Raw genomic sequence first — 26,759 nt, 5'->3', positions numbered from 1 at the left:
ACAGCACCCCTGCCTTCACCTGTACAGAGACTACTCAAACCTAGAGCCAGGTTCAGGATGCCCCCATGGGACCAAACGCTGGCCAGTTCTGGCCAGTTTCCTTTCAGAGCCCCTGTCCTGGGCTTCTAAGGCTCCTCCACACAGAGCTGCATTTTTCACCCCACAGATCATCTCCCCCATGTTCTCTCTCCCACAGCCTGACTTCCAAAGAACCTGGCTCTGAGAACATCTTGTTTCTCAGAAGGGGATGCTGAGATGTGCTGAATCATGGTAATACAAGCCTCTCAGAGACAATACTGCTATGCAGTGGCTCATATATGAAAACTGCGGAGTATTTCATAGCATTTCACAAGCAGGGTGATACAGACACACAACTGTGATCACTGCACAAGACTGGCATTAGAAGATGGCACTTGACTACTGTGGTGTTAGTGCCAGCTCTGTGCTCTACCCACAGGCCTCCTTGCAGCCTAAAGGCCCAGAGCAATGATTCTCAACCTGTGGGCCACGATCCTGCATATCAGGAATTTACATTACAGACTATAAATAGCAGCTGGGCCTGAGACAGCTGAAGATCAGGGATGAATGGGAGAGAAGAGAGGAAAGCTGAGCCTGGTGTGTCCCTCTAATTCAGGAACTTACCGACTTACCGGGAAATGGCAGGAAGGGGAAGGTCAGGAGGAACCACGAGTGTCAGTCCATTGAGGACTGTGGAGGCCTCTGCCATGCCTGCGTCATTTCCTCAGCCCACAGGAAGCCATTCTTGCCTCACAGCAGCTTGCTGTTGTTAGCCCTTCAACCAGCAATGGTAGCCTTTCACTGTGCTAGGTGTTAATTACATGCTATTAGTGAATCAGTCAGAGCCCCAGGTCTCAGGCTGTGTCCTTGGTGGGAATCACAGACAGGCCAGCCTTCACTTAGGCACATAAGCTGGTCCCACCCTAGGGGCTGTCAGAACCCTGTGGCTTCTTGTCCCTCTGTCAGAAGTACAGCCTCATGAAGATATCCCTGCTCCTTCTGACCACGCCCTCCTTCACAATCTGGGTTGAAACTCAAGTTTGATGCCTTTTAGAGGCTGGGATGGAGTATTGGCCTAGCAAGCCCAAAAGCTTAATCCTTGTTAAGCCTATCTGATCCTCCCTTACCTACTATAATGATACCAGTTCTTTGCCTCCAACCCCCACATTGGAGTGAAGAGAATGGCCGTCTTCACCATGAGAATTCTCTGGGACATGCATGCACTTTGCTGTCTGCAGAAGTTGCTGGCAAGATGAGAGAAGGAAGGGAGAGGACAGACTCAGAGGCAGGTCAGGTGAGTGTAGGCCCTTTTGTGGGAGAGCTGTGACAGGGAAGCTGAGTCAGTGAAATCCAGGGGTTGCTGTAGGGTGGGGCCCTAGGAAGTGTTCTCTAAACTCTCTTCAAGGTTTCATCAGCACTGGAAATGCCTAAAAAGAATGGAAGACACCTTCCAGGGCAGATTTTCTCTTGCCACTGCTGCTCTGAGCAGCCCCTGAGCCCTGTTCTTCCACAGGCTCCCTGTATCCTAATGTTAGGATATCCTAATCCCTGCTGTCCTAGAGGCTTCCTGAATGCTACTGTCAGGGCACATACTGACGAGAAGCCAGGAGCTCCACTCTGGGTGAAGCGTTTTTAAAAACCAAACCAAATAAAAAGCAGGCAGCGGTAAACTGAAACTTCAGTAACCATAAAAATATACTCAGGGCTGGGGAGGCGGCTCAGCAGTTAAGAACACTTGCTTGAATTCTTTTCCCAACACCGACATGGTAGTCCACAACCATCCATAACTCCAGCTCCAAGGGATCTCACATTTTTTTCTGACCTCCATGGGTATCAGGCATGTACATGGTAAACGTATATACATAGGCAAAGTACTTAAACATCTAAAAATTAATAAGCAAAGAAGTAAATAGGCATACCCAGCCAGGAAGCTGCTGCTTTTTCAGGTAAAGTGATGACTTTTAAAGATCGTTTCTACACAAGATCCCAGTAGAAATCATTTCTACAGCATGGTCTTCCATTGCCTCCCTCAAGACCCTTTCTGCCGTCCCCACACCCTCCATCTCCTCTAATGTCTTTCTTGGGTAGAGAGTGGTTTGTTGCAAGCCCTGGGTTTATATGGTAATAGGTATCTTACCACTTCCGGGAATGTCAGCCCTTGCCCCTGAGGGGCCTCACGACCTCGCTGCCAGCCCACACAGGAAAGAGTACAGCACCTGCTCACAGTAGCCATGTGTACAGCTGGTTGCTTGTTCCAGGCTAGGCTTTGAACTGCCATGCTCTTACTCAAGTTGGGTCAGTGAGAGGCCAGCCTTCAGGAAGTGAGTAGGACAGCTCTGCCTTTCTCTGAAGTAAAGTGTAGCGCCTCCACCCCTGTGTGCCCCTGGACTAAGACAAGTACTCAGAGGTGGTGTTTGCTGGCTCTCAAGTGCTGACCAATGTCTTCTTTGCTTCCTAGCCATGTGTGCCACTACCAAAGCAGGTGACTCTTTTATCCCTGGTTCAGGTTTTTAGGGTCCTGACACAGTAGCTAGAGAGCAGGCTGAATTAGTGATGTCTGAACTTTTTTCCTTTTGCTTATTAGGTCCCCTTTGCAAATGAAAGCTTAAGGGGAATCCCAACATTTAAGTGAAGCGAGCAACCACGGTGCTTATCCTCCTCTCCCTCCAGCAGTCCCCAGGCATCTCCTAGAAGCCTAAAACCCGGAGCAAGGGTCTGACTACCAGGACTCCCTGCATTCTGTGGTGGCTGGGAGCTTGCCATGTTGACCTTCTTTTCGTTAGGGTAACAGCTCTTGGTGCTATTCCCTCAGTGCTTAGTGCATAAGAAGTGGCCTATACATTAGCTAAGTGTTGTTCCCCTGACAGCAGTCCTTATGCCTGTCACACTCAAGGCACTTTTCCGGATAAGTTAGTGAGCTGCCTACAGAGTGAAAGCCTGTGAGAAGACATTCCCAACTAGGACATCCGTCTCCAAGGGTTGTTGCTGCCCAGGATTCTTGGGCCCTGCTGTCTTGACCAGCTTTTTGTGCAGACCAGTCCTAAGCAGCCCTGGGTGATGCTGATCCAATTAGAAACTAATTGTCATCTTGGCTGTCAGTGGCTAACAGTTCTATTCTAATTGTGTTTTCACATTAAAATTGTGAGCACTTTATTAAGAAAAAGCATGTAGACCCAAGTTGATTATTAGGAAGTAACATGAAGTTCCATTTACATACATTCTTCATTCTCAGACATTGGCACTGGGAAGACTACAGAATGTTTGGATTGTTAGAACTGTTTCTTTAAACATAATGCAAAATGAGTAACAGTATTATTATCTTTGTGTTTTTTAGATGGCTTCATCAGTTACTATTTTTATTATTTTATGACATTTTCATTTCCTGCCCCTACCTGCTTTTCTAATCTTGAAACAATTAGCATGTTGCTTGAAGTCAATATTATTTAAGCTGTAAATATTGTTATTGTCAAGTAAATCTTGGGCATCATATTATTTCAAGCTGGAACATCTCCAGAGATTACATTTTTTAAATTATTTTATTTTGTTTATATGTATTAGTGTTTGGTGTGTGTGTGTGTGTGTGTGTGTGTGTGTGTGTGTGTGTGTGTGTGTTTATAAGTGCTCCACATGACCACAGTACCCTTGGAGGCCAGAGGAGGGCATCACATCTTCTGAAACTGGAGTTACAGACATTGTGAGCTGCCTCATGGGTGCCGGGGAACTGAACTTGGATCCTCTACAAGAGCAGCCAGTGCTCTTAATCCCTGAGCCAGCTCTCCAGTTCTCAAAGCTGACATTTTAAAGGACAGTTGTGAACTTGAGCCATGTTTGGGTGTTGTTGCTCTTTCCTGTGATTTTTGCTAAGCTGCTGCACTGTGATAAAGCTAATTTGTTCACTGTCACAGTTCAGACACTAGAAAACCTGTTCCTATCTGTAATCTCCCCGTTTTCCTAAAGAAACAGAATCAATAGAGTAGACAAAGCTGATACTTGCTTTACTGTTTTCAATTAACAGTTTAATCCTGGAAATTGTTCCTTGTCAATACAGGTGAATGGACCCTGACACCATTACTGATGTATAAGACTAGAGGGAAATTCTGGCCTTTTCTCTCTCCCTGAACCAACAGTTAATTTTGGTGGCCTTGAAACACATTGTAACCTTACTACAAGAAGTATGGTTCTACTTTACATGAAGATAGCTCACCAGCACAAAAGCTACCCACAGACCGTGTTTTTATATAGCATGCATCAAAATGTGGTATTACACATATGGCTGATATTCTTGTGAAGTGTAGCAAGTCAGTGTTTTATCTGTGATGACAGGTTTCCTACAAAAGTTTAGGGTAACTGACAATTGTTTACTTTTCTTTCAGATATAATTTCCCAGCACCCAAATCCTTCTGCAGAAAAAGCCAGAACTGTGCTCGCTGTGGAAGCTACCCCTGGAGAGCTGGTGGGAGACCGAGCTGCTCGCCAGCCAGCCCCAGGGCATCCGAATTCCATTAACTTTTACTCTCTGAAGCAGTGGGGTAATGAGCTCAAGTGAGTCTTTGGGAAGTAGCATATGCTATTGAAGATGGATTCTCTTTGATAATGAGTTATAATGTGGGTTATATGTTTATCTGTGACATTATAAAGCCACTTTACATTTATGAAGGGTCTTTGTGCTCTGCAGCACACTTTCACATAGGTCATTTTTTTAAAGCTTTAAACAGTATGCCTGCTCTGGTTCTGGTACCATGCCAAGAATCATCACACGGTTTCATCTGATTGTTTGACTCTGTGTGGTAGATCCGATGGCTGACATTTTACAGAGACTGAAACTAGCTGAAGGCAGGGTCTGAGATGACAAGGCTTCCAGACGCAGGGCTGGGCTTCTTGCCCCTCCAGCTTCACCCTGATCCCAAATCTCAGGGCTGGCCCCGAGTCTCTGCTGTGGGGTTCTGTGCTCTGGCTGTGCATGGGCCAGTGAGAATGGAGGTGGGTTTTTGTTTGTTTGTTTTATTTGATTAGTTTTTAAGAAAGGCTTTGTTGAGGTATATATAATTCACCCATTTACAATATATAGTATTTTGTGGTTTTTCATTTATCTAGAGCTGTATAATTAATTTTAGAGCATTTTGTTGGTGGTGGTTTGTTTGTTTGTTTGCTTGCTTGTTAAGCCAGGGTCTTGCTAAATGACCAAGGCTAGTCTTGAACTTGGAACTGTCCTGCTGTCTCAGCTTCCCGAGTCTGGGATTATAGGCATGTGTGAGCCTGACTCAATTTTAGAACATTTTCATCAGCACCGAAAGAAAGCATTTATGCAGTCCCTTCCTACCCACCTTGCTTTCTCCTCTCCCTCCCCGCCTTCGATCATAGGCAACCACTGATCTGCTTTCTGTCTGTGGGGATTTGTTTATCTGAACATTTCATGTAACTGGGATTGCACAAGATGAGCCCTTTGGTATGTGGCTTTCTTCACTTAGCGTAATGTGTTCAAGATTTACCCAGGTAGTAAGTCGTATGTAAGTATCTCCTTTTATCCCATGACTAGACAATAGCCCCTTGCGTACTATCCTAGTTCCATTTCCTGTTGCAGTGATAAAGCACTGTGACAGAAGCGACCATATTTATTCGGCTTACAATTCCAGGTTGTACTCCACAACTGCAGAAAAGTCAAGGCTGTCAGAACCTGAAACAGCTAGGCACATCCAGACAGGCGCAGAGAGGAAGGAATGCATGCATGTTGTGCTCAGCTCCCTTTCTCCTCTTCCATATAGTCCAGGACCCAAACGACTCCTCCCACAACAATTAATGTAATCAAGACAGTCCCCCCACAGGCTTGCAAGCACTCTTACCTACTGAACCATCTCCCCGGCCCCAGTTGTCATCTGTTTCATCCTAGCCATCCTGATAGTGTGAATCAGCTGATGTCTCACTGTGGAATTGGTTTGCATTTCCGTGAGAACTAACAGCATCGAGCGTCTTTTCCCATGTGGCCGTTTGTGCATCCTCTTTAGAGCAGCATTACTACGTTGGATCTGTTCAGATCCTTTGCCTGTTTTAAATAGTATTGGCTTTTTATTATTGAGTTGTATGCATTATTTGCATGGAGGTGATTCGTCAATGTTGGCAGCAATACACTTGTTTAGACACAGAATCTCAAGAGACTTGGCTTAAGTGAGAAATGGGCGTTAGTAGGAAGGCTTGTACTCTGTGGAGCACCGGAAAACTTTGTGCTCTGCTGTAGGACCCAAGTATCGTCAGCTCTGCTCCAATAGTCCTGCTGGGTGTTCAGAGTGCCCTAGAAGCGACCACCCAAGGATACACTGTTTCAGCAAGTGTTCTCCCCATACCTCTTTCTGGATATGCCTTAGTGCTCAGTTACATAGAATAAAGTCATTTTTGTGTGTGTTTTCTTTTCTTCAGACACAACTTTGTATTGGAACTGAGTAGAATATGGCAGAGGTCTCCAGACCTCAGAAGACTAGCACTTGAGAAAGAGATCACTCTGAGGCCTGTCCACTCTGCCTGGACAGTGGTCTTGCTCTCCTGGTCCTGCTCGGCTCTGTTCCCTCCACATTCTGCCCCTCTTGTCTCTGACCACATGCTCGCCCCGAATCAGAGTCATGGGTAGCAGCTGCACCAAATGTCTTGGTTTGACACTTGAGGTTTTTAGCATTGTGACTCCAGTCTGTCCCTTGGCTAACTCTTTTCCAAAATCCTCATTCTCAGAGTCTCTGCATTCTGGCCATATGCTTCCCTCCTCCCCATCTGAGAGCCTCTGCCTCACCATGTACCTGTCTGTCTGGCAGGGACCTGGTTTCATCTCATGGAGCCCCACTTGCCTTGTGGATGTCTGACTCATCTGAGATAGCCCCACTCACTATCTCCCAACCCCCAAGAGAAGGGGGTGGAGAAGGCAAGGGTGGGGCTGCCTCCCCAGGCCCTGCACCGTATCATGCTTCTCAGTAAATAAAGCCTTCTTTGTTCCTAAAAATGTCAGGAAACCACAGAGACTCTTGCTTCATTTTTCAGGTTAAAAAGCTGAGGCTTAGAAAATTGAAGTGGCTTGTTCAAGGCTGCGTTACAGGAGTGCGTGACAGCACTGGAAAGTACACCCCAGACCCTTCCCTTCGTGTTCCTTTCTCCCTTCACCACCGCGTGTCTGGGAGCTGGGCATGATGGTGTGCACCTACAGTGGCCAGCCTGGGTTGCTTGGCAAGTCTCAGTAAAGTAACAAGAGCGTCTGTGGAGGACTGGTAGTTGGCCGGGTATTTATACTTGTGCAGCCCCACCTGCCCTCAGAGTTAGACAGTAGGATGAGGTGGAAACAGGCCTCCAGTACTGAGGACTCCCCATTTCCTTGAGCTCTGCCTGGAAGGGAGAACACATGTCCCTTTTGTATGTGACAACTCTCAAAGCTCGTTGGGCCGGCGTCGATGTCGGCGGGAGCAGCGCGAGCCGTGCTCTTGTCGTGTTGTGTGGTGAAAGAGGCAGACTCCTTGAGAGAGTGCTCAGCTGTACCACCTCATAAGCGGCCGTCTCAAGCAAGTTCCTACCATTCTGTGCCTGCAGCTCTCATTTGTAAGTACTCATGCATACCTCATGGGATGGACTGGAGGGTGATGAGTGAATAGGAACAAACAACATGGAGCAGAGCCTGGGACTCAATTTTAAGGAAAGTGAATGTCACCACGTTGGGTCTCGTGATGAAGCCCTCTAGGTGGAGTTCCTCAGACTGCTTTCTGCAGAAGCGGGATGCTTACAGAAGCAGGATGCTCAGACAGATCCCACATGCTTATGTTTTTCCTTTTCTTTTGACTTCTGGGCATGCTCTAGGAGCTTAAAACAGAATGATCTGGATGAATAGAGAACCTTTTTTTATAGTTTCAGAGATTGGAACTTGCTAAGCAAGCTTGTGCCCTCTGAGCTACAACCCCAACCTAGAGAGAACTTAATGGCCTTAGAAATAGTAAAGCTATGTTTCCCTAAAAGGAATGGCTCAGAAGTTGTATTTTTGTAATGGATTCAAGCTAGTACTAAAATTGATTGTGGTCAGGGTTAAGGATGAGCATGTGTTTATGTGTGAACATGCATTTATGTGTCCATCAGTTTAGTTGGGGCCCTCTATAAGGCCCACCTGGTGAACTGAGAGTTTAAATTCCACACTGTCGTACAAGACTCAAGAGCCCTGTGCTCTGCTCCCACAGCTGAGCTACAGATTTGCCAGAGTCTAATAGCTGATGCCATTTTAGTGACTGACTGTTCAGTTGTCATGGCAGAGCACCATGACCAAGGCAACTCAGAAAAGAAAATGTTTGATTTGGGGCTCATAGATACAGAGGGTTAGAGACCCCGTCATAGTGGGGAAATGAGAGTGGGCAGGCAGGCAGGCAGGCATGTCACTAGAGCAGTAGCTAGGAACTTGCATCCTTATCTCCAAGTAGGAAGCAGGAGAGGTAACTGGGAATGACTTAAGCTTCTGGAACTTCAAAGCCCATCCCCAGTGACACTCCTCTTCCCACAAGACCACACCTCCTAATCCTTCCCAAAGAGTTCCTCTAACTGGTAACCAAGTATTCAAATGTCTGAGGGACATTCTTCTTCAAACAACCACCGATGCTTATTATGTGATTGAATGACTTAGTAATCCCTTAAAATATAGATTTATTTTCTATTAAAATAATTTAGATGCTTAGGGAGGAAATTGATAAAGGTGGTTATGCCACTAAAATATTGTTGAGAGAATGTGGATGACATGGTTGGAAGGAATCAGTAAAAAAGAAAAAAAAAAACTTGTTAAAAACCTGTAAGATTCTAGGCTTACATTGTAAGTGTATGTCTTTATTCCATTAAGAGCAGCAGCAGCAAAACAAAATTGGAAAAGTCAGGTGACATCTTAGAGGTGTGGTTTATCCAGACAGGGCAGACTGCAGCCAGTAGCCCTGGCAGGCGAGTCCACTTACTCCAGCATAGGCACCTCTGTTGGAGGTGCAGTTACATTTACATGGTTTCCTGATCTGATGACTGTCTTATTTAACCTAGCCACCATCCAGATCACACCAGTTGATGGAACTAGACCCTATGTGAAATTCCAGGTGGTATGTAAGAATATTCCCTGCCTTGTAGAGGCCGGCTGGTTGTTAGTGCTCAGCCAGTGGTGGCTGGAGGATGCAGTGTTACAGGCATCGCTCTCATACTTTGGGGCCATAAACATAGTGGGTCTTCCCTTCATGTCAGGTGGAGAGCGCCCCCCTCCCAGATGCAGGAGAGGCTGAGCTTGCTGGAAAGGTGTGCTCACCTTTCTAGGTTGTCTCTGCTGGGTCTTCTACTGGTTCTGCTGCTGGCTGTGTCCTGGGCTCTGTTTTCTGCTTTCCTCAAGACCACTCAAGCCTGGTAGCAATGTCACTTATATATATATATGACTCAGGTTCCAGGAATCCTCTGGTTTTGCCATCTAGGGCTTTGCCTGGTGACTCATCTCTTTCAGAGCCCCATTACAAAGAGAAGGCCACCTCAGCCCAAACCCAGATAATCTGGTGCATTTGGGGAGGTCGTTTGTGTCTGTGGCTATGTGGTGCTTGCTCTCTTTTCCTTGTTTAAGGCATAGCTCAGTCTTTGCCAAGAGCTAGGAGGATTGTAGTCATGTTGCTCCCTTGAGGATATTTTCAGAACCAGGCCTTCTGGAGGAAAGCACAAGGATGGTGGTTGAAGAAGATGGCCAGGCTGCGTGTGATGCTGTAAGTACCCAGTCTTTCCCAAGAGCTACCTGGAGCATAAAATTGTTTGTACCTAACACTTCTTGCCAGCAGTCTTTCCCATCTTGATTGGAACCATGCACTTCCAGGGTCCTTCCTGTTCATTAGCAGGACCACTGTAACTTCAGAGAAATCGTGGTGTGGCTTGCAGACTGGAAGACCTTAGCCATGAGCCAGATGACATCTGACACAGTATAGGAAACCAGACCCCAGAGGATGTCAGTCCATGCCTTATCCAAAGCCATCAAGCAGTCTCCTCTTTTAGTTAGAGTTGGGGGCTCCAGGAGGAGGAACAGTCAGTGTCTTCTGGGCCTGCTGGATCCACTTGTTGCAGGAGCCAAGTTTTCAGTAGCCTGGGTCAGTTCATACTGCTCTCTTAGCCTTTTAGAGCCTTCTCATTGCCTCAGATAACCCAGCATGACCTCCCCAACTCAGGATCCTTTCCTGAGGTTTAGGTGTGAACATGGTGGTCAGTGGGCATTATTTATCCCTTCCGTCACGGTGGCGTTTTCCCCTGGCTCCTACTTTCTCTAGCCTCCTCAGCACTTTCTCCGTCTCCTGTTGGAACACTGGACATTATGGTGGGGGTCAGTGGGTAGGCCCAGTGGTAGAAAGCACAGCCGGGCCCTCGATCTTCTCTGAAATTCTCAGAGCTTGGACCCTCTGGCCTGGGTGAGGCCAGAACCACCTGGCCTGGTGCTACTACTCACCAGCTTCATTCAACCTGTCCTTTTTCAGAGTCTTGGGAGAGGCATGCATGCTTATAAGGAAGGAGGCCTGCTCATGCTGAGGGGCTCGAAGCGAAAACTGAGGCCTTCTAAATCCACATTCCAGAAGTAGCTACTAGAAATGGAATTGTGTATGTAAGCACTCGGGAATTCTCTCTGCATGATGAAAGAGAACCTGCATTTACACTGTCTCAGTGCCTTAGCCTTCTCCTGACTTTTCTCCTAGACATGCTTTCTGTGTGACAACCATGAGGCCCGCCCACTTGCCGCAGAGCTGTGCCCTCACCTGCAGAGTGAGAGCCTGGCAGTGATGGGGTGTGGGCGACAACTTCATGATTCTTGGAATGAGGGACTGTATCATCTGGAATGGCCTAACTCCGTCATCTGTGGGGGCTGTTGTTCTGCAGAGGTCAGGGGTCCGGATGCGCCCTGTATCTAACCTGTTCCCTACTTGTGGGTATCTGCTCATCAAGTCAGAGGAAGAAGTGCTGAGTCACTTCAGTGAGGGGCACCTCCTCGGGTTGTTGTTGTTGTTGTTATCTCTGACAGTGGTCTGAGGGAAGAGAGCTACCCCTTGGGCTAGCCTGCTTCCTGCTGCCTTCAGCCTTCTGTAAGTCCAAACCTCCCCCTTAGCCCACCTTTCACCACTGAAAAAGGTTGAGGTGCTGGCCCCAGTGTGGCCATGCAGGCAACATGTGAACTTGTAGGCTCAGGAGAGATTTGATGGGACATTTCCAAACACGTCTCTCAACTCCTAAAGTCCACTTGCTCATCGAGATTCCAGTGAGAATTGAGTATATAATTACTGTGTTACTTGAATATCTTTATATTTATTTGTTTTGGAAAGTGTGGCACAGTGTGTTGCATAATAAAGACTTGGGTTCCGCCGAGAGCACACTCACCCGGAATTTGGTTCGATAGTACTTCAGCTGAAAGAGACTTTGCTTTGAAGGCCATCTCATTTCTCCATCACCCACGCCTTGGCAGTTGTCACAGCACTGCCCCTCAGCTGCAGGGGTTTGCGGCAGCCGGGAAACAAACCCAGGCGGGGGAAGCAGAGTACATGGAAGTCAGTTATTGAAACTGCTTTTCTTTCTGCCCAGGCTGAGTGTGGGTCTTATCTGCTCTCATTTCTCCTTTTGACTTCAAGAACAAGAGCGGCAGGCAGAGCTCAGCTGCTCCTCGGTTCCCTGCTCACTGGCAGTGTTCTTCAAGAAAGAAACAAGAGCACATTTTGAAGCTGTGGCAAATGGCGAGGAAATTTTTAACTCCTGAAACATGTTGTAGGAGACCAGGATACAAGGAGTTCTGGGCCTGGAAACTGACACCAAAATGTTGGGGCAGGACCCCAGGTGCTGGAATGTGCAGGGGTAGATAAAGCATGTGTGAGACTTCCTTTTCTTCCAGAATAACTATTTTGCAATCGTTTTCTCTACAGTTCCGGGATGTTATGAAGCCAGAGTTGACCGTGACAAGAGTGTGGTCATTAGGTTCCCCTGGGTATTGACAGAGCCCCTCTGTGTACAGAGCCAGGCACCAGAAGAGATTAGGCTTGAATAACATGGAACATGCTTACTATGTTTATTTACCTCTGGTCTCAGTCCTCAGTACGTGAGAAAAGAGCTGCCAGTCTTAGAGTCTTAGATGAGTGTAATCACCAGGTTTTAGGGACTCAATGTTAAAGTGTGTGTGTGTGTGTGTGTGTGTGTGTGTGTGTGTGTGTGTGTGTGTGTGTAAAGTGATATGTTTGCATATTTTGCCAGCAGTATGAGAACCTACATATGCTGTATAATTTCTTAGTGTTCTTCTAAAAGTTTAAATTACTTTAGTGCAATTCAAATAAAAGGGGTAAGCCGTACTTTTAACAACACAGATATTAAGGGACTCAGATGCCTCAATAAGCAAAGTACTCGCTGCTCACGCCTGAGGACCTGATCTTGGATCCTCAGTACCCATGTGAAAGCCAAGCATTGGCTCCACAGCTGTAACCCCAGTAATGGGGAGGAGCTCTGGAAAGCTTGCTGGCCAGCCAGTCTAGCTGAAACTGTGAGTTCCAAGCTCAGTGAGACCTTCCATGAAAAATAAAGTGCAGAAGGTCTGGTGAGATGGCTGAGCCGGTAAAAGTATTCCCCAGCAAGCCTGGTTACCTGAGATCTGGAAAACTGTCCTCTGGCTTCCTCCACACGTGTTCCATGGTGCACATGCCTCCCAGTAAAGAAACAAAATGTTTATTTTATGAGTATGAATTTTTGGTGTGCATGTATGTCTGTGTACCACATGCATGCCTGGTGCCCATGGAGCCCAGAAGAGGGCATTCTGGAACTGGAGTTATAGGCAGTTGTGAGCCACCATGTGGGTACTTGCTGGAAATCGAACCCAGGCCCTTCGGAAGAGCAGCCAGTGTTCTTATCTACTGAGCTGTCTCTAGCCAAAAACAGGAAGAACAAAACAAAAACAAAATTAAATAAAAGAAGTAGAAAGCAATAAGGAAAGATACTTGATATTGATATCTGGCCCCCACACATGCATGCACAGGAAAACACAATTACACATACACACAGCACACACCAGAACTAAAATATTGAGACAGAGCTGCTTTATGCTAGAGTGTCATCTGTCTAGTTCAAACTGGAGAGGGCATCAGCCTTCCCTTCCCACCTGTAGTCTGCCTCAGGAAACAACGATGATACACAGGTTCTTCTCCTTGTTGAGAAGCCATATTGGGGGTGATTTGCCTGTAGACTCACTTATTTTGGGCATACAGGCTGGTGAATGTTAAAGATTACACTCCATAGAAACACCTTGATAATCAAAATTTTTCTAAATCAAAACTTTTTCAAATCAGGGCACATGCTTATAATTCTTGCATGTGGGAGGCAGAAGCAAGCAAATTTCAGTAAATTTGAAGCCAGCCTGGTCTATATATCCAGTTCTGTGCCAGGCCGAGCTACACGGTGAGACCCTTTCTCAGATGGTAGGTGTGGGAGGGAGAGAATGTTTGCTCCTGAGCCCTCCCCTAATCCGTAGCCTCGGACAACCTCCAAGCCACTTGCTTTCACTAGCTGTGCTTTTGTAAGAATTTAAAACAAGTGAACTCTTTCGGCGTCTAGCCAAATAGTCATCATTTCCTTGACATAACCCTTCGAGGTGACTGTCCGTTTCACATCCCACCAACGCGACAAGATCAGTTCCAGCTGCCCCACATCCTCCTGAACACTAGGAATTGCTCTTGTTCTTCACTTCAGCTGTTGGGGTGTGATGCATTTTTAAACTAGTATATGATAACTAACATACTTTTTTAAAGATTTTTTTTTTTAGATCATTTTATGTGTGTGGTTTTACCTATATGTATATCTGTGTACCACATGCATGCCTAGTGCCTGTAGAGGCCAAAAGTGGTTGTATGCTCTGGAACTAAGATTTATGAGTGGTGGTGAGCTGCCATGTGTGTGCTGGGAACCAAACCAGGGTCATCTGCAAGCAAAACAAGTGCCCTAACCACCGAGCTACCTTTCCAACCCCGGGGTTTTCTTTTTAAGCACTTACTAACCATTCATGGACAGATGCTTCTTGGCTTAGGAAGGGTTGCATGATAGGGTTATGTCCTAGTAAGCCTACCATAATTTGAAAAGGCTGAAAGGCAGACATGCATTTTATATCCCTAACAAATCAAAATTGTGTCTTAGCTGCATGTACTCTGTGGAGTACCAGTTGTTCCCTTTGAAATCATGTAGCTCACTGGAAGCCTCTTCTGGCTTGAGAGTGTTTTACTACACATCATCAAGCTTCAAAGTATGGTTTGCAGTGAATGTGTAGTGCTTTGGAGCCATCATTAAGTTTTAAAATAATCTTAAGTTCAACTTTACAAGTTAGGAAACTGCTGTATTTTTCTTTTTTTTTTTTTTTTTTAGTTTGCTTTGGCTCTTGGTCATTTTTAAAAACTGAGTTGTAGCCCAGTGGTAGTGCACGCCTGTAATCCCAACACTCGGGAGGCAGAGCCAGGCGGGTCTCTGTGAGTTCGAGGCCAGCCTGGGCTACAGAATGAGATCCAGGAAAGGTGCAAAGCTACACAGAGAAATCCTGTCTTGAAAAAACATAAATAAATAAACAAATAAATAAATAAATAAGCTGAACCATCAAAAGACAACTGAAGTTGGTCTTTGGCCTACACAGGCATGTGTGCATACTTACAAACATACATATGCACATGCGTCTAAAAAAAGAAAAAATCAAGTGTGAAAAGTACTTTCTCCTTCTAGAAGTTTTGTTTATTTTGGTTTGGGGTTTTTTTGTTTTGTTTTGTTTTGTTTTTAGGGGGGTGTTTTTATTTTTGTTTTGAGACAGGATCTTACTATATAGCCCAGATTGACCTGGAATTTATGATCCTGCTGCCTCGGCCTCCCAAGTGCTGGCATTATAGGAGTGTGCCACACAACCTGTCTCTATAGTATATTTTTAATTAATTTGTATGTGTGGTGGTATGATGTAAGGTTCAAGTTGATTTTTTCCTATATGTAGAACCAGTTTTTATAACCACATTTCTCCCCTTGAATCTTTTTACATCCTTGTTGAAGACCAGCTCACGATAAGTATAAGGAGTGGTTAACATGGATAATGCGGTGTGTGTTTTAGTATCTCCCTGTGTTCGTGTGCAGGAATTTCATTTAGGAAATACTGGCGTCTTTAGAAAGGCTTTTTTCATAAAAGCATATTTGTTGGTGAAAGTATAAAATCCAACCCACCACTTCAGAATAGCTGATCTAACTGTGCAGAAATTCATTGAGACAATAGATTTTGGATCTGGTTAATTTGGGTGTGTGACTTTTTTTAAGTAACGTTTTGTTTTTTAAAGAAAAAGAAAGGTTCTTCAGTTTAACTTTGCTCACCATGCTGGGTTGCTCTCCATGATACTAGTATCAGTGTGTACTCACTAGCAATGGATATTTTCTTATTTTCCATAGTCTCAACCATTGGTATTATCAAGTCTTCATTTTTATCAATCCTATATGCAATTATGTTTAGTTTTGCCTTTTCTTATTTTTAATCAGAAATTCAATGTCATCTTTCCGTCCTGGGAGAGGGCACAGTGAGAGTCGCAGGACCGTGTTTTACACCAATGAAGAGTGGGAACTTTTAGACCCACCTCCTAAGGACCTCGAGGAGTCCCTGATACAGGAGGAAAGGAAGAAGCAGATGCCTGAGGGAAGCAAAGGTACAGAATGCACCTGTGCTCTGTCACTCTGTGTGCTGCCATTTGTTACCTCCAGGGACATAACGGACACTTGACCGGCAGAGTTCCTGGAGGCATAGAGTGCAGTAAAGTCTTGTGTTAGGGCCGGGGCAGGGGCAATAGTTCATAAAGGTTTATAAAGTGCTACAAGGAATAAATGTCCATCTAGTGGCTGCAAACCTTCTCCAAGAGATAGAATACCCGTCATGCCTCTGTGCATCACAGAAATGCTGACTGAAGAAACATAGTACTTATTAAGCCAGGCGTATATCCTATGCCTGTAGTTCTAGGGCCTGGGAGGCTGAAGCAGGAGGATTGCACAATTGAGGGCAGCCTGGGCTGTGTAGCAAGACTCTGTCTCAGAAACACACACACACACACACACACACACACACACACACACACACACATGCCACCTTTATGGAAATTTTAGATGTGCTTAAAAGGAACAAAATCTAGTCTCATAGATTCTGGAGAAGTGGTTAAATTAATCATATTCCCATTACTGTAACTAATAGCTGAGTAAACTAACTCATGGAGAGAAAAGATTTATTTTGGTTCACAGTTGTAGAGATTTTAGTCGATGACCAGTTGAACCTACTGCTTTGGGCCTGTGGAGGCGCATCATTATGCCACTGTCTGGAAGACTTCACATTGAGCCCCAGTTTTCATCACCTTCCCATATCAAGAAGCTGGCGACTTAAGGTGTTAACACACGGACTTTTGGGAGACACACTAGACCCGAGCAAGTGCCCAGGTCAGAAGCATGGCCTCTGTGAGTCATCGTGAGGCAGGCACACCAGGTATCCAGTGCCACTTAGGTGCCAGATGCTGTTGCCCCCTTCCAGTCTCTGCCCGACTGCAGGGGGCCACTGTGTACTTCTAACAGCAGAGATGCCTTTGTGGCTCATAGCTTTAAATAATCAAACGTTCATAGTACTTTTGTGTCTCCTGTTTGTATTTTTGAGTATACATTTGAAGCCATTCATAGTAACATTTATTTGGACCATTTAATATGTAAAGTCACACTTTAAAAATGTATTTATACTTTTTAAAAACATTCATTGTGTTTTGGTTTTGAGCCAAAAACAAGTGAGTAGAAATAAGAAGCCCAGGGTCTCCTTGTGTATCTCAGCTTAAGTTAAAGGCTCATGTTGTAGTCTTCTGTAAAGAGTGGTCCAGTGAGGACTCTGGTTTTAGACCTATTGGATATTCTCTGCAATAAGGTGGGGCAAAGTGACATGGGCTGCCCTGCTTTCTTCAAGGGTTGATGAGTCCGCACCCCCTGAGAGTGATCTCTAAGGACACAGGGAGAAGCTTTAACTTGCTCAAAAACTCTTTTGTTTTAATGTAGGCGTCACTAGTTCGGGATTCCCCTTCGAGTTTGGATGGAACCCTTACAAAGGAAAGCGCCCCTTGAAAGACATAATTGGGTCATACAAAAATCGCCAGAGCAGTGGTGATCCCTCCATTGAGGGAATGTCATCGGGTGGCGGAAGCCTCGTGAAGCCAGTCTCCGAGATGCAGCTGCAGATTGAAAGCCAGCAGGAGGAGCTGGAGCAGCTCAAGAAGGACCTGTCCAGTCAGAAGGTAGCTGTCTCCTGACTTCTGTGTGTTCCTTCAGCAGCCAAAGACCGAGGATGCTTGTGCTGCCTGGGCCTCCCTCCCATGCCCTGAGCTATGCCCATCACTTATTTAAAGACCCTAGACTACGTGGAGGGGAAGGAAGGTTGCGGAGCTGCTATCTGTGCCCACACCCAGTTCCTCAGCCTAGAGTTCTCTGAAGTTTCCACATCCTGTCAGACAGAACTATTTTTCTAAGCTGGTCAGACATTCTTCTACCTAATTGCTGGACAGTTCAGTGAATCTTAGAGCCTGGATTTTTCTTCTTCCTCCCTCCCCCTCCCTGTTTTATTTTATTTTTAATTGTGTGTGTGAGTATGCGAGTGCAGGCACCCATGGAGATCAGAAAAGGGCGTTGAATCCAGTGAGCCTCCCAGCATAGATTCTGGGAACCAAGCTCAGATCCTCTGCAAGAGCAGTATGTGCTTGTAACTGCTGAGTCATCTTTCTAGCAACCCCCAGCACACACACACACACACACACTCAACATCTATTCATTTATTTTTTGCTTACTTATTTTTGAGACATCATCTCACTGTGTAGCCTAGGCTGGCCTGGAACAATTGATCCTCCCCCAGCACTGGAATTACAGGCATGTGCTACCACACGGTACTTCACAGATCCCTTAGTACTGATAAACATGTGCCAGGAACCATTGCTAATTACAGCATGCACATCCATTATTTCCAGTTTCCTATTATTGTTCTCTTCAGGCTGTATTTGTGGAGTAAATTTTTTTCCTCTCTATTTTTGAGGTCTTTCAAGAGGAAGTTCAATATTAAAATGTTTCCAACAAAGTTTGTTTCTGCATTTCCTCAAATTCCAGTGATTACTTATGTAACGACGCTGTTATGATTTCTGTTTTTCTCCCCCGCCCCTTCATCTCATCATCTTTTTGGCTCCTAGGAGCTCATTCGGCTGCTCCAGCAGACAGTCCGGTCGTCCCAATATGACAAGTATTTCACGAGCCACCAAATCAGCCAGGGGGTCCCGAGGGACACACTGGAACTTCTCCACCAAAAAGACGAGCAGATCCTGGGTCTCAGCGGCCAACTGGAGAGGTTCGGCCTGGAGAAGGAGAGTCTCCAGCAGGAAGTGAGGACACTGAAGAGCAAGGTGGGGGAGCTGAACGAGCGGCTGGGGATGCTGATGGAGACCATCCAGGCCAAAGATGAGGTCATCATCAAGCTCAGCGAGTGTGAGGGCAGCGTGTCTTCACCCACCACGGGGCCCACCTCTCCTTTGGCTACCCCAGCCAGCAGAGACCAGCTGGAGCTGGACAGGCTAAAAGTAAGAGCAGGGTGTGGGCTGGCTTTTTAGACAGAGATCCCAAACTCCCGTTAGCTCCATCAGTTTTAATCCCTAGAGGTACTGTTGTCAGTGAGCTAGTCTGGGAAGGGAGCAGAGCTGGGGCTTTACAGTCAGATTCTAGGCATTTTAAGGAACTTCCTTGGAAGCACTTCCATCGCTGTCAGCATTGCTGCTATTGCCTGGGACACTTCCCGCTCTTCTTGTCCCTTGCTTAGGAGGAGCTGAAACACCTCTCCCCTTTTGTTGATCCCACTCTCAGGACTTCATTATGCCATGGGACATATGGAGGTTGTCAGTTTCCACTTGTGTGTACATGAATACAAGCATGGACTTACTTTGCACAGCCTCCCACAGGCCTGGGTAGGAGTATTGTCCCAGTAGTCGGAGTAGGGCCAGCTGGGAAAGTGGATCCAGCTGCAGGCAGTTCAGAAAGGGCCTAACATGAGAAGCCCTGACCTTGGAAGGACGGAGCTGTCTTCCCAGTGCCCTCCTCTTCGATGGCCCAGGGATGAGAAACTGGTTCCTGAACACAAGGGAACTGGGGTGATAAGCAGCAGATGAGGGAGGGGGAGCACTCCCCCTTTGGGAAGCAGGGGCAGCCTGCCTTTTAGGCCTGTAGAGAATCCTGCTGGTTCAGAGTAGAGAGCTAAACCATTTGGGCTGCTCTGAGTAAGGTGGTAGAGAAGCCCAGCATATCTTTGCTGTCAGCAGCTCCTGAGACTCTACTGGAGAAGATTTAGGTAGACAAATGTCTACCTAGTGGGACATTAGGTAGAGTCCAGACAACTCCAGCAGACGACAAATAGGTCTTTAACTACTAGCCCCAGTGTTTCCACGTGGCCATTGTCTTCTTGCAGATAATTTGGTTCCAGGTGTTTGGCCTAGGTGTGTTACTGTTACAGTCATTGCAGAGTGTAAGCATCATGGTTTCCAGCACCTTTCATTTGCCAGCCATGAGCTGAGTGAGTGCTGGGCAGGCTGGGGACTTCAGAGTTAGGAACACTGAGACAATGGCAGCATTGTCGGAATGTGCGGGTGGTCTGTCTTAGTGACAACACCCTTTGGAGACACAGGCCAACATGGTTTATTTTTTTGGTGTGTGTGTTGTGTCCATGGGTGCACGTGTATCTGCAGGTGGACATGCACAGGTGTGCCCATGCACATGGAGGCTAGATACTGATATTCTCCCTCTATACCTCTCCACCTTATTTTCTGAGACAAAGTCTGAACCCTGAGCTTACCAGTTGGCCTGGAAGCCCAATCCCCCTGTCTCCGCACTCACTGCACTAGGGTTATAGGAGTGCCATGACACAAGGCTCTTGAATGGTGTGGAAACCCAAACATAGGTCCTCATTACTGTGCAGCAGGCTCTTTACTGGCTAAGCCCCCTCCACAGCCCCCTGTAGAATTGATTAATAAGGAACCAAAACACCTTGTTATATTTGTATCTACTGTAGAACAGGCTTTATTATTTTATTTATTTATATTTTTTGAGACAAGGTTGCATACTGTAGCTCAGGCTGACTCGGAACTCATTGTAGCCCAGGTTTGCCTCAAACTCAAGGTACTCCCTTCCATGTCCAGGGTGCTGGAATTACCAGGTGTGGGCTCCCATGCTTGGCTGTTTTGTATTAGTTTCTGTTTCATTTTTCTTTTTACAAGGCATCTTGGTGTTGCCTGTAGAGGTCAGTTTTGTTTATATGCTCAGCCTTAAGTGTTCTGTCCTTCCTATGCATCCCCACGGCAGTCATTTTTTAGGTTTGTAACGTGGGTTTTCCAGATGGTCTTTTTGTTCTTGGCAGGAGCAAAGTGGCACACATTTCCCCAGGGAGCTAAGCCAGGGTGTGAGAATAGGCCTACGCTGCTATGACCACCGAACCTTTGAAGAGGGCCAACTCACCTCATCCAAAGCCGGCCGTGTCCTCCTGTGTCCTTGTGTAGCTGGGGTGACTTTGAATGAGTCATGAGGACCCTTTTCCTCAGTATTTCTCAACATTTTAAAGCTGTGGCTCCCAAGTCTACACAGTGAATGAAGCCTAGTGGGGAAGCGTCCTGAGTGGCTGGTGGCTATCAGCTTCCTAGCAGGCAAGGCAGCCTGCCTAGGTCAGAACCTCACGTCGCTGGTGTTGCTCTGCCCGAGCCTGTTACTGCAGTGAGATCAGTCCTCCCCCAAGAGTGGAGGCGGCTTGCCCCAACCTCAGCCATCCTTACACAGTGAGCTCTGACTGGGGCAGTGGCCTCATCTGTGAAGCCGTGCTGCTGCCCTTGGGGTGTTATGGGGGTTGAAGGAAGTGGTCCACATCTGGACCTGGCACCTGTGGAGTGTTTATTGCCAGATGTTATTATCAAGAAAGTATACTGATGGTAAGTGGTCAGAATTTACTTAGACTGGAGCACAAATTTTACACCAAAGACAAAGTACACAGCCAGTGGGGACCGAGTACCTGTCACTTAGCCTTTCTCCTCACAGTTCAGTATCTTTAGTTTCTCTCCAGCCAAGCTTCTTTTAAGTGACCTGCCTTTTAATGATGTGTGTTCATTGTTTCCAAATACAGTATTTTTAATATGTCAGGAGAGCCGAGAAAATGTCATCATTTGAGCCAGAAAAGGACACATTAACCTTCTTTGGGGGTCTGACATTTTCACTTAAGTACTTGGGTTGCTGAGGCTAAGTTGGTGCAGTGCAGGGTTGGTTGCAGGTGAAGAGGATCAAGTTCTGAGCCTGGCCCTCGGAGCCCAGCTTCCCTGCGCAGCAGTAAGTGAACGCCACATAGCCTCCCTGACCCGGGTCTGGCTGGGAAATAATGTCAAGAATGGCTCCTGGGACTCGAGAGGTCCAAGTGAGATCAAGAAGTTCACATGCCTTGCCCAGAGTTCTGTGACCCTTAGCATGTGTTCCATGAGTGCCAGCAAATCAGGGGCAGCAGGGAAACCTTTCCAGTTCTTCTGCATCTTATAGAAAAGTCTATACCCTAGAGGAAGTTCAGTCTGGAGACTGGGGAGTGTCTGGAGAAATATTTAGAAATGGTCAGGGGCAGGGTGTGGTTGTAAAAGATGGAATTTATAAGAAGTCTTTAGAAACCACAGCCTTAAAGATGGTTCTGATTCATCTTTATGTAGAAGCTTCTTTGGTTTACCATGAGGATGGTCTAAAGCAGTCAGTAAACTTTATCTCCAGAGCATTTTACATGAAAACTCTTCCCTACCCAGCCACACCTGTCCTTCAAGTTGAACAGGACAAAATGTATGACCATGGGAAGGAGAAGCAGGCCAGATCCTTGAGTTTGAAACCAGACTAATCTATGTAGTTGGAGATCTTCTCTCCAGGTGCCACCAAGCCCCTGAGGTCCTACAACCCATATATCAAATAATCACTCAGACATTTATATTGCTTATAAACTGTATGGCCATGGCAGACTTCTTGTTATCTATTTCTTTTATCTTAAATTAACCCATTTCTATTAATCTATAACTTGCCACGTGGCTAGTGGCTTACCTGTACCTTACTTCTCCCTTGTCATGGCGGCGGCTGGCAGCTCTCTCTGCCTCAGCCTTCCTGTTCCCAGAATTCTCTTCTCTCTTTGTCCCGCCTATACTTCCTGCCTGGCTACTGGCCAGTCAGCATTTTATTTACACAGAGGGATATCCACAGCAAATCTATATAGTGACTTCCAGAAGAGCCAAGGATGCATGATCAAGAGACCCTGTCTTTAAAAAAAAAAAAAAAAAAAAAAAAAAAAAAAAAAAAAAATTGTCTCCAGCTTGTTATGTTCTCTCAAATACAAAATCAATGTCGCAGAAGTGACCAGTTGGCCATAAGTAAAAAATGAGAACCTACAAAGAATATGTTCAATTTCTCTGGCTTTAAGAAATGTTAAATTATTATTTTTTTTATTCTTTTCACCAGCTTAATGAGTATGGGTGGATTTAGAAAATACTTTCTGTTTATTTCTCCCATCAGACAAGAAAAGTCACCACTGCTAAGTAATGTTCTGTCCACCTCCTTCGTGACGACAGCAGCTCTCACCTCCTTCTGCTACCACAAATGGCCAGAAAGATTCCTCAGAAGGCTACTTCTGACATCTTTCAATTTTTCTTTTAGAACTTTCTCTCACTTAGCGGGACTCAAATATACTAATTATGTTGGATAATTAGCCAACATGTAACCCACATGAATTGATAAATATTTTTCTCCAACAGGATAGTCTGCAAGGGTACAAAACCCAAAATAAATTTCTAAATAAGGAAATTTTGGAGCTCTCGGCTCTACGAAGAAATGCAGAAAGGAGAGAGAGGGATCTGATGGTAAAGGTAAGCCAGGATGGATACATTTTACCGCGTGGTAAGAGGAAGGAAACAGCATGTAAGCAGATGTGCTTTAGAACCTGCCCAACTGCCATGCTGGGAAAATCATGGCTACTGGCATCAAAATACATGTTAAGTGTGTCCAGTACATTTTCCCTGTGGATGACAAAGAAACACTCTCACATATGGCATCCATACATGTTTAAAGTGTTTTCAGAGATGAAAATGAAGTGCAGTTCTAGGGTTCTCCCAAATTCAAATTACGTAGATTTTTCACTTATGCTGTAGAGATTTAGTTTCACATATGTGAAGCAGGAATTGTGGGAATATTACCATCTCCATTGATCCGGCAGGATTGACTTGAGAGTCAGCCGTGATTGTGGCTGCAGAGGGCTTTGGAAAGTATATAGGGCCACAAGACTTCCAGCTGCATGCTAGTGAGTTATACACACCTGACACTCATCCCCAGATCTTGTGTGTATGTACTATTTTTGAGCAGCCTTCTGAGCACACTTCTAAACCGTATTTCTGCATATTTGCCAGGATGAAGTTGATTTTTTCAATCAGGTAGCAGATGGCAACTAGTCCTACCAGAACATGATGTCCTAACAAAGTTGGTGTGCATGGGGTGGGGTGGGGGGAGCATTCATGGCCCATGTAACCGAGAATTAGGCTTGACCTCAGTAATTGGCTCATGACGAGTTTTGTTGCTCCCTCTAACCATGTTGAAGAATGGTACCTGTGCTTATCAGCACCCCTTCTGTGTCAAACTCTTAGAAAAAAGAGGGGAGCCGTAGCAGGCTATTTTAACCCTAAAAGGATCTGTGGCATGATTAACCTTCCACCTGTGTTATAATTTGCAGCAGGCTTACTTCCTAATCTTTTTGGGCATGCTGGTTTTGGCTCATTGGTTGCCTAAGGTACCCAAGGCATGCGTTTCCTGTGTTTATCTCTGGGTAGAGGTAACAGCTTACCACCTTACATTCTCTGCAGTATTCTAGCCTGGAAGCCAAGCTCTGCCAGGTGGAAAGTAAGTACTTGATACTGCTTCAAGAAATGAAGACACCAGTTTGCTCAGAAGAACAGGGGCCTACCAGGGATGTCATAGCCCAGTTGCTGGAGGATGCTCTGCAGGTTGAGAGCCAAGAACAGCCAGAGCAAGCATTCATTAAGCCTCATCTGGTCAGGTAAGTGTGCTTGCTTCTGTTGGGAAGTCCACCTATTTCTAAACTCCCCTTTCCGTAGCAGTAGACACTCATGAGGCACTTAACACTGTGTATCTTATTTGATGCCTGTAATAAGTACTGTCAGGCCAGCAAAACGTATATCATCATTCTCCCTCGAAATCAAGTGATGGAGCTGGAATCAGTCCAGGCCTGTTGATTCCAAAACCATGTCAAAGTGGCCACACCTACAATACAGACCTCTTTCTGCAGGGGGTGGTGGGGCAGTTTTCCAAGAAATAGGAACCCTTTCCTGACACACTTGGATCCCATCCGTGGGGAACTGAAAGCAAAGGGGCCCATGAAGGGAAGCTGTGTTTTCCTTTCATGGGAAGGCAGTTCTATAACCTGATTGAGTGGCCCAAGACCCACAGAGGATCTGAAACAAACCAAGATGCACTAAGGCAACTGCATGTAAAATACTGCATCTTTTTTTCTTGTGGGGATTGGGGCCATAGAGCCTAGAAGCATCTGATGGATCTTGGATTAAAAGCTCATATACAATGTATTTTCTGACAAGTCTCAGAGTGTTGGGACTAGGACAACTCTGCAGGTTCACCTGGGGTACCCTCCTCTTCTGTCTCTGTCACTCAGACTGAGCACTGTCTGGGCCTTGCTCAATGCAGTCTCCTCGCTGCCTCTTCTCCAGCCTCAGACGAAGCCGTTTGACATGCTAGGGCCCTTCCCCAAGCTGACAGAACCTCCCAGCATTGACTGCACTAGTCAAATGACAGAACTAAACTCTCAGAGTGTAATCAGCACCATTGTTACAGGACTCTTTTTCGAGTGTAACAGGTATAGGAATTACTAAGTGCTTCGCGTGCAAAATGGCATTAAATGCTCAATGCAGGTGGGTTTTCCCCTCACTTTGTAAGTGAGGTGGCTGAGTCAGGAGGTGGTATAACATATCCTGGGTTACACACCCTCTGGGACACGAATGAGACCCCAGCCCACAGCCAGAATGTCAAATTCAAGGATGCTTCCTCCACGTCATTTGTGGTTGCTTTGTTCATAGCTGTTGGGAGCTGTTCTGAAGGTGTGTTACACCCTTCTTGTGTGCATTTAGGAAGTTGTGTGTGTTCTTTCCTGCTTTGCAGAATTTCATTAGATAAACAGACAAAGGCATTATTGCTTCCCTTCATGAAGGACACTTGGGACCTTTCTAGTCTCCTTAGTTACAAACACCATAGTATATGTTCTGTGTGCCAGGGAAGAGTTTCTCCAGGGTGTAGAAAAGAAAGGAGATTTCTGATGTGAAAGAAGTGCACGTCTTCAACTCCACCTGATTTTATCCAAAGTTCCTAAGAGTTGTGTAAAGTTCCTAAGCATATCCATTATTTCAGAAGCTTTGTACTAGATTCCGATCCTGCCTCAACTGATCACAGACTTAGCTGCAACTTTGCTGTCATAGAGTTCATAGGTCAGAAGGCAACCAATGTAAGATCTTACTGGATTGAAATCACAGTTTAATCCTTTTTGGATCTTCCAGGGAGCAGTTCATTTCCATCATTAAAAATGTTGATAGATCTAGTTCCTGGTAGATATAAAGTGAGACCCTGCTTCCTAGCCTCAGAGACCACCTATATTCCATGGCTCGTGGCCCTTTCCATCTGTAAAGTGTCAGCAGCTCATCTGGCCCCTGAACACACACCCTTCCTCCCTGCCTTTTTCCTCTGATCTGGTCTCCCTTTCCCTTTTCCTCTTTGAAGGGTTCACGTGGATACCAGGTCCCTTGGTAACCCAGACAGTCTCTTTGTCCTAATTCTGTAACCTTATTACCATCTGCCACCATCTCCTTGTACATAGTCACAGATTTCAGGAGTAGGATGCTGACATCTGTGGGGCCATAGCCTTTCCACCAACATCTTACAAATACCTTCTTCGTTGTCTTTTTGCCTTTTAAAATGATGCCTTATGGACAGGTGTGGTAGCACACACCTGTGATCCCAGCTACTTGGAAGGCTGAGACAGAGCCTAGGCATCTGAGTCTAGGCTGGTAAACATAGCAAGATACTTTTTTATTAAAACAATACCTTTTGAAGCTTGAAGTTGTTCTGGATGTATGAAGGCACAGACATATACAACAACATATCCACATAAATGAGTCTTGTTTCATTTTCTTTCTTCTTTCTGAGACAGCGTCTTTCTCGCTACACCCAGACTTGCCTTGAACTTACAATCCTCCCTCTCCAGCCTCCTGAACACTGAGATGGGTGGTGTGCACCACTCTACCCCACTTCGGTCAGTCTTGATTGGCGGTGGTGCCGGTATTTCCTTCTGGTTTTACCAGCAGAGTTTTTTTGTTTTTTGTATGTGGAGCTGAGGACTGAACCCAGGGCCTTGCGCTTGCTAGGCAAGTGCTCTACCACTGAGCTAATTCGGGGTTGGGGTTACCTGCAGAGTTTTAACCCATCCGAGAGTGATTTGTCCCTGTACGGGATGGAGAGTAGTTCTCATTTGACCTTTTCCATGTAGACAGCCGGTTGTCCTGGCCCTGCTCATCGAGAAGCTTGTTATGTGCTTGCTGGTCTGAAATGTCTCCTGACCCACTGCACCCTTTGCCAAGACCACGCCATTC

General features: G+C 45.9%; 1 protein-coding gene across 1 annotated transcript in view; it reads left to right on the top strand.

Moving 5' to 3' along the window:
• The window catches only part of Tbc1d2b (TBC1 domain family member 2B), a 59,184-nt gene that overhangs the window by 17,681 nt on the left and 14,744 nt on the right, over nt 1–26,759 (top strand). The window contains exons 2-7 of the mRNA XM_036193635.1: nt 4,392–4,560; nt 15,538–15,701; nt 17,074–17,309; nt 18,249–18,632; nt 22,854–22,964; nt 23,952–24,145. Coding sequence (XP_036049528.1) covers nt 4,392–4,560; nt 15,538–15,701; nt 17,074–17,309; nt 18,249–18,632; nt 22,854–22,964; nt 23,952–24,145 — 1,258 coding nt within the window. The remainder of the gene's footprint in view (nt 1–4,391; nt 4,561–15,537; nt 15,702–17,073; nt 17,310–18,248; nt 18,633–22,853; nt 22,965–23,951; nt 24,146–26,759) is intronic.

Source organism: Onychomys torridus, chromosome 7, assembly GCF_903995425.1.
Source record: "Onychomys torridus chromosome 7, mOncTor1.1, whole genome shotgun sequence".
Lineage (NCBI taxonomy): Eukaryota > Metazoa > Chordata > Mammalia > Rodentia > Cricetidae > Onychomys > Onychomys torridus.
Note: the sequence above shows the minus strand (reverse complement) of the source record. Positions and strands in the feature narration are given on the sequence as shown.